This window comes from Miniopterus natalensis, chromosome 3 (genome assembly GCF_054644295.1).
Source record: "Miniopterus natalensis isolate mMinNat1 chromosome 3, mMinNat1.hap1, whole genome shotgun sequence".
Taxonomy (NCBI): Eukaryota; Metazoa; Chordata; class Mammalia; order Chiroptera; family Miniopteridae; genus Miniopterus; species Miniopterus natalensis.
This window is the reverse complement of record NC_142083.1, coordinates 41,235,870-41,243,110: the sequence shown is the minus strand read 5'-3', so window position 1 is coordinate 41,243,110 and position 7,241 is coordinate 41,235,870. Positions and strand designations below refer to the sequence as shown.

The 7,241-nt window shown below is 46.6% G+C and overlaps 1 protein-coding gene across 2 annotated transcripts; it reads left to right on the top strand.

The window, feature by feature from the left end:
* The first annotated feature begins 268 nt into the window (after positions 1–268).
* ANKRD34B (ankyrin repeat domain 34B) lies at positions 269–7,035 on the top strand. 2 transcript variants are annotated; one of them, XM_016210403.2, is made up of 4 exons: positions 269–372; positions 2,107–2,189; positions 3,884–3,977; positions 5,478–7,035. In XM_016210403.2, the coding sequence occupies exon 4, from the start codon at positions 5,501–5,503 to the stop codon at positions 7,028–7,030; it is 1,530 nt and encodes a 509-aa protein (XP_016065889.2). In that variant the 5' UTR covers positions 269–372; positions 2,107–2,189; positions 3,884–3,977; positions 5,478–5,500; the 3' UTR covers positions 7,031–7,035. The 2 variants fall into 2 exon arrangements, with proteins under 2 accessions (XP_016065889.2, XP_087671201.1); XM_087815075.1 differs by lacking the exons at positions 269–372; positions 2,107–2,189 and adding an exon at positions 2,556–2,633.
* The last annotated feature ends 206 nt before the right edge of the window (positions 7,036–7,241 follow it).

The window sequence follows — 7,241 nt, the reverse complement described above, 5'->3', positions numbered from 1 at the left end:
CCAGAGATGCACCTGCCCCGGGATGGGGGCCACGGCTGCCCCCTCGGGCCGCGTCCTCCGGGAGGGCAGCGCGGGGACCCAGCCGCAGAGGCTCTGTGCTGAACCCCTTTTCGTGGATGGCGAGCGCTTCAGCCTGCCTGCTTAGCTCAGAGACCAGGGGACCAAACGCGCCCCCCGCCCCCATCGGGGCCGGCGCTGCCGCCCCAGTCACCTTGCTTTGCCCTTCGACAGCACCTTGGGCTCGCTCCCTCCGCGCCCTAGAAAACCTGAGGACAGGAGCTTGGCTCCCAGAGCCCGCGGGGACTGTGGAGACGCTGCCAGAACCCTCAGCATCTTGGAAATCCCATCACCTTGGCTCCCTGAGAGTTGGAGGTAGAGTTTTGCGTGTCTGTATGTGTATGTTCTGGGACGGGGGTCTGTGAGAGGAGGGGGCCTAGCTGCCCCGGGGCCCAGCAGCCCCAGATGTTTGGGGACAGTGAAGTAGCTAGAAGACACCAGCCCTTTCGGGGTATGTGTGGGAAAGAGGGCAAACCTTACCAGCTACTCCTTGCCTGGGGCAGTTTCTAAATATTCCTTACTAGCGAGTGCCAGGGTAGAACGCTTTTCCTGGCAGGTCCTTACATTTCCTGGGACAGTCTCCGATGCATTTTTTTGTTCTGGCACCGCCCCTGTCCTTGGAAGGGGGGAGACATATTTTGTTGGTGGCGCGCAGACTTGCCTCCTTCCACGTGCAGCTGGGCTCTGCGTCCTGGCCTGGGGCTGTCGGCTGGCACTCTGGGAGGGCAGGGCAGCACACTTCCAGCCCCTGGTCCACCTAGCTCCAGGCTGTGCTCTTCCCGGGGCCTCTGGGCGCCCTCTCTGCCTCCCGAGGCTGTGGCAGCCATCGCTGCCCTCTGCTCCTGCAGGGAAGTTGGGCGTCAGGCCCCCTGGAGGTGATGACAGAGACAGCCTGGGATCCAGAGGCAGGGGCTGGTAGCAGATAGGAGGTGGGTATGGAATGAGGAATGAAGAGTTTGCCACAGGTTTTCTACAGATGTGCAGAGGAAGCACCCCTAGTGCGTGTCTGGAAGTGGAGACTGGAATCTTATTTGTAACAAACTCTTCGTGTGATTCTTATGCCCACAGAAGGTGGAGAGCCCGTTGGTGTAGGGACCTTGGCCTCTCATTGTCAGGCCCCCCCAGCCTGGAGGATTCTCATTTAGTGATGCGTGTTTAGAAATTGACATTGAATTCTTAGGGTCTTTTAAATCCTCACGATCATCAACTGTAAAGTAGATTTTATCCCCACTTTAAGGGATGAGGAAACTGAAGCTCAGAGGAATGGTTCCCCTGGGGTTGGTAACTTGGGAAGAGACAAAGCCCAGGCCTCTGAGGCACAGCCTGCTGCCACCCCCAAGGAAGCTTGGTCCCCCTGTGGGGGTACAGAGGCAGGGAGGGGCGGCAGAGGGGCTGAAATTGGAACCCGAGACCCATTTGTTAATTCCCACCCCTGGCTGGCCTCCCCCACCAGACAGACAGCTGACATTATGGGAGGCAGCAGGATCCTTCTTTGGAGGTGGAGTGAGAGGCTCCAAGGAAAATAACATTTCTCTCCGAATGAAAGGAAAACTGGAGGTGGCTCTGGGAGAAAACACCACAGGAAAGGCCAAGCCCACCATTTCCAAGATGACTTTTAAAGCGCTCCAACCCATGTTGCGCTGCGGAGTTAGGTACCACATGAATCAGGTGCTTATGACAGAGCCCTGCCCTGTGGGAAGCTGTCCGTCCCACAGGCGAGGAGACATGAGATAAAGGACCCGGACCTTCTGCAGAAGCCCCGGGGAGCAGGCGAGTGAGGAGTGACTTTGGGAGAGTTCTCCGCCTTCCCTTCCCAGGCCAGCCCTGCTTACCGGGCAGCTGCGGCCTGCAAACGCACACAGGGCTGCCATGCGTGGGATCCACGCCGGTCATTTGTACAGACTCATAATCAGTGAAATATGATTAAGGGAACAAACACCGTGGGGATGTCTTAACAAGGAATGAAAGCTACTAGACTCCAAATGGGAGAGAGATGTGCAAGCAATTGTTGGTATTTATGTAACTGAATAGTTGTGATTTCCTTCGTAGGAACCGACAGCCGGCTGACAGAAAACGCATCCAGGGAGAAAAGAGACATAAGTGAAGTATGAAATTTTGAATCGTGTTTTCAGGTAACTTTCTACTTCCGTTTAGAGTGGGTGTCTGGAGGGGTGAATGCAGTTATAGTTTGAATTGCTTCATTTATTGACATATTTTTAATAGGGGTCATAACTCTAAGATCCAGCGTGTTTCTCTTTCTGTCTCCCAGCCTCCTGGCAGCAGGGCAGAAAGCTGGGGGTGGGGGCACCATTCAGCCTGTAGGCTCTCACTTTATCCCTGTTTTCAGGCTGCTGCCTCGAGGTTTGGAGCCTTTCTGATCAGTCTGTTCAGAGAATAAATCTGTTTTCTTGCCTAGAAGAGTGGCTGTCTGCTACTTGGGGTGGGGTAAAATACCTGGGGGTCCAGTTGTTCCGTCCACAGACTTCAAGCCGTCCTCTTGTTTTTAGCCCTGTGCTCCATTGCCACTTGCTGTGTCACTTAGAGTCTCTGCATCCTAAACGTCCTGGGCCTTGCGGGTAAGCTGGCTCCCTGCTCACGCCCCTGGTGATTTCTGTCGCACCCTCTGCTGTGGGAAGGCAGTTTACTGAGCCGCCATCCCTGCTCTGCTTCCAAAGCTTGCTTGCAATTGCTCCTTGATCTCTCTCCTCCAGTTTTCTTTGTTCTTCAGGATATATATCTTTTTCATTTTTTTAAATAACTAAATTGTAATTTTGGTGGCATCTTGAGAGTAGAGGAACCAGATGAGTGCATTAAATACACCAAGATGAATTGCAAGTGATGTTAAAGATGGTCTGATTTTAAAATGAAAAGCAATTAATCCAGCTGTTTAATAATTAATTTCTTATAATAATGTTGAAATTATTGTACTTGGAAATTATAAGGAAAATGTACTAAAAGGATGTCTCCATTCCATATCTTACTTAGTAGATACCATTTATGTTTACTAAACATTATTTGCACATCCTAAAAAAGCATTTTAAATATTTTATGTTATTTAAATAGGCCTGGGATTAGGGACATGGTAAGAATAAAAGGAGGCTAAATTTAAAAATTTTTTAAAAGAAGAGCGCAGTCTTCATACAAGAAAGTCTTTTGTAGACATTGCCTGGTTCCATCACCACCCGCCAGGGGATGAAGGTTCTAGGATTGTCCTTCACAGACGGAGGACCCAGGACTCTAAGAGGCTGAGAGGCTTGAGCAGGGCAGTCAGCTAATAAGTAGGGTGGTTGGGATAAAAACCTGGGTCTGTCTGACCCCTAAACTTTCTCTAGTTGAACTGTTACTTATTGGGAAGGTGTAACTGAACTTGGGGATCATTTACAAGCTAGATTATAACAAAGGGTCTGACTGAATGTGATGATGGTGTCAGCACCGGGGCCTCAGTGAGGGTGTCCCAGGAGGGGACGGGAGAGGCAAGGACATTTCTGAACTAGGGTGAAAAGGTTTGAAAGTCTTTCCAGAGGCTTCTTATAATACTATATTTTTTAAAAAAACGTTTTTTTAAAAACAAGATTGGCCAAAATACTAAAAACGATATCAGAGTATAATATTGAAATGTGGTACCCGAGAAATGGTCTCATTTGAATGTCTATTTCTCAAACACTACTTGTGGTCAAATGTGTTTTTACATTATTGATACTGTTTTCTTCTTGAACTGCAGTTGCTAAGTGGTTTCTATATTTGATATTATGCCCCAGCTTATTTATTAAACACATTTATATTTGAAAAATGCTAAAAGATAGTTTCTTTTGAATCACTGTCTCAGGTGAGCTCTTTTCAGATGCTTTGCATTGAGCACACCCCAGGGCTGGGACCCACACAGTCAGCCATCCTCAAATTCCTAAGTTCCTGAATCGCAGGTATGTCTGGCTCTGAGGTAACTTTTATAGAACATAAAATCACGGCATTCACTTTCATTGTATTTGTGTCTGTGTATTTTGAGTAGTTTTCTTTGCTTATCAGGAGTGATTAACGTGGAAATGAGCAAGGATATTCTTTTTAACACTACTTTTCAGGAGCATAGTAGCTGAAGCTCCTTGAGAGTCTAGGCATAAATACTATTGAAAATACCACAAAAACTGAACTATGTTGTAAAAACTAAGACCAAATAGACCCTTTATAAAATTTAATTATGAAACGTATCCTACAGAATGCTGTGCTCTTTTCTGTATACATGCTCCATTTTATAATAAATAGATAAGACTAGTATCATACAAAAGAAGATGTGAAATATATACTGTTTAAAAAATAATAAAATGGCCCGGCCGGGTGTGGCTCAGCGGTTAAGCGTCGGCCTAGGATCCAGGCGATCGGGGTTCGATTCCTGGTCAGGGCACATGCCCGGTTGCCGGCTCGATCAATGACTCTCCTCATTGATGTTTCTGTCTCTCTCTCTCCCTCTCCTTTCCTCTCTCTGAAATCAATAAAGATATATTTTTAAAATAAATAAAAAATAATAAAATTAACACCTGTGTCCATGCCGCCCAAGGAGAGAGAGAGCATTACCTGAACCTTAAAAGCCCCTGGTGTCTCCCTCGCTACACCCACCCCAAGAGATAACTTTCTCCTGATTTTTATGTTAATCATTCCCTTCACTTTTTTTCCGTCTTCAGTTTCCCATTTGTGTATGATTCTTAAGCAGATTGTTTATTTTTGAAAAACTGTGTTGTAAGCACAAAACTGGATGAATATAGTAAAAGGTCAACACTGCCAATACTATATATATGATGGAGCTCTCGGGAGAGTATAAGCTGAAGAACCTCAGAATCATTCTTTTTTCCATAGAATCTTATTGTTGCTTCTTGGTTACAACATCTTATCCCTTTGAGGATGATGAGCTTTTGCAGTTTTCATTTTTCAGACTAATATCTGGTTCCTCCAGGCTGCTATTTTTCTGTTTGTTCTGGTCTCAATATATTTTTTTTTAATTTATCATTATTGTTGAAAGTATTACAGATGTCCCCTTTGTTTCCTCAGTGACCACCCCCCCTTTGGTTCCTGTATTTTTAATGTAAGAGGCTTTTGGGGTGGTTTTTTGTTTTCACTGTCTCATGATTAAAGGGCTTGGCTTAAAAAGCTGATTATTGTTTAATTAATGTGGGATTTAGGGAAACACTAGGTTGGTGTTACAGCATAAATGCTCAGTGAAGATTCTGAAAGTAAGCTTTAGCTTGTAACTTCCTACAGCTTGTTACTAAAGGTTCTTTTATTTGCAGTTCACTATTTTGCCCTGTACGAGTAACATAATCTCATTCATGTCCTCTTTCTACATATTTCAGAAATTGTAAATAAAAACATGAATAGAAATGGATCCACTGATTCTGGCTAATCTTTCGGTCTTCGTCGTCTTTGATGAGCAGGTGTCGATTTCTGACGTTTGAAGATGGACGAGGGTGTGGAAATCTCAAGCGATGGGAATTCCCTGATCAAAGCCGTGCACCAGAGCCGCCTCCGCCTCACCAGGCTCCTGCTGGAAGGCGGCGCCTACATCAACGAGAGCAACGAGCGCGGGGAAACACCTCTAATGGTCGCCTGCAAGACCAAGCACGTTGACCACCAGAGCGTCAGTAAAGCCAAAATGGTTAAATACCTCTTAGAAAACAATGCTGATCCCAACATACAGGACAAGTCTGGGAAAACGGCTCTGATGCACGCCTGCTTAGAGAAGGCTGGCCCCGAGGTGGTTTCCTTGCTCCTGCAGAGTGGGGCGGACCTCAGCTTGCAAGACCATTCGAGCTACTCGGCCCTCGTGTATGCTCTAAACGCAGAAGACAGAGACACCCTGCAAGTTCTCCTTAGTGCTTGCAAGGCCAAAGGAAAAGAGGTCATCATCATAACAACGGCGAAATCGCCCTCGGGCAGGCTCACTACCCAGCAGTACTTAAATGTGCCTCCTTCAGATATAGGGTGTCATTCCCCCTCCGCCTGTGCCTCTCCTTCAGAAATAGACATAAAAACAGCCTCGTCGCCACCTTCCCATTCTTCTGAAACTGAAATGACAGTGCTTGGCTTCAAAGATCTGGAGCTGTCAGGAAGCCGCGATGATACCCGGGACCCAGGCTCCCCTGTGTGGAAGCCTGCTGTGGCCCTCAATGGGCCCAAGCTACCCCAGGCTTCACCCTGGATCAAGAGTGCCCCCTTGTTAATGCACCAGAACAGAGTGGCCTCCCTGCAGGAGGAGCTCCAGGATATTACCCCAGAGGAAGAATTATCCTACAAAACCAACGGGCTGGCCCTTTCCAAGCGATTCATCACCAGGCACCAAAGTATTGACATAAAAGACACGGCACATTTGCTAAGAACCTTTGATCAGACCAGCTCAAGAAAGACATCATACGATGAAATAAATTATCAATCATTCATTTCAGAAGGAAATCAGCAATGCATTGAAATCCCTGCTGACCAGGACCCAGACTCTAACCAGACAATATTTGCTTCCACCTTAAGAAATATAGTTCAAAAAAGAAACTCAGGGGCAAACCACTACAGCTCTGATTCCCAGCTCTCAGCTGGTCTAATCCCTACAACTTTAGAAGATGGCAAAGCACTTACAGGAAAGAAAAAGATCCTCTCCCCGTCTCCTTCCTTGTTGTCAGGGTCCAAAGAATTGTTGGAGAGTATCCCCCCAGGCCCCCTGAGCAGGAGAAACCATGCGGTGTTAGAAAGGCGTGGGTCAGCAGCTTTCCCTTTAGATCACAGTTTTCCCCAAACCAGACCCGGATTTCTGCCTCCCTTAAATGTCAATCCTCACCCTCCCATCACAGATATCAATGTCAACAAGATTTCCAGCCTTCTTTCTTGTGGCCAAAAAGTGCTTATGCCAACAGTTCCTGTTTTCCCTAAAAGTAAAAAAATGTTGTTAAGGAGACAGTCATTGCAAACAGAACAAATTAAGCAGTTAGTAAATTTTTAAGAGATGGCTGGAAACACATTTTGTTCAAATGCCTGTATCAGAGAAATACAACTACGGAAGACATCTCCAGTGTTCATCCTTTGAAATCTTGTCATTGGTTAGTCCGTAATGTTTAGGGGGATGGACATGTGCTGGGTACCATACTAGGCACTGTGGACACAAATAATACCTAGTTTCTGGTAAGGGAATTAATTCTCTCAAAGTTACAGCT

Excerpts from the sequence above, each read along its gene's own strand:
- ANKRD34B (XM_016210403.2), top strand. The coding sequence starts at position 5,501 with ATGGACGAGGGTGTGGAAATCTCAAGCGATGGGAATTCCCTGATCAAA.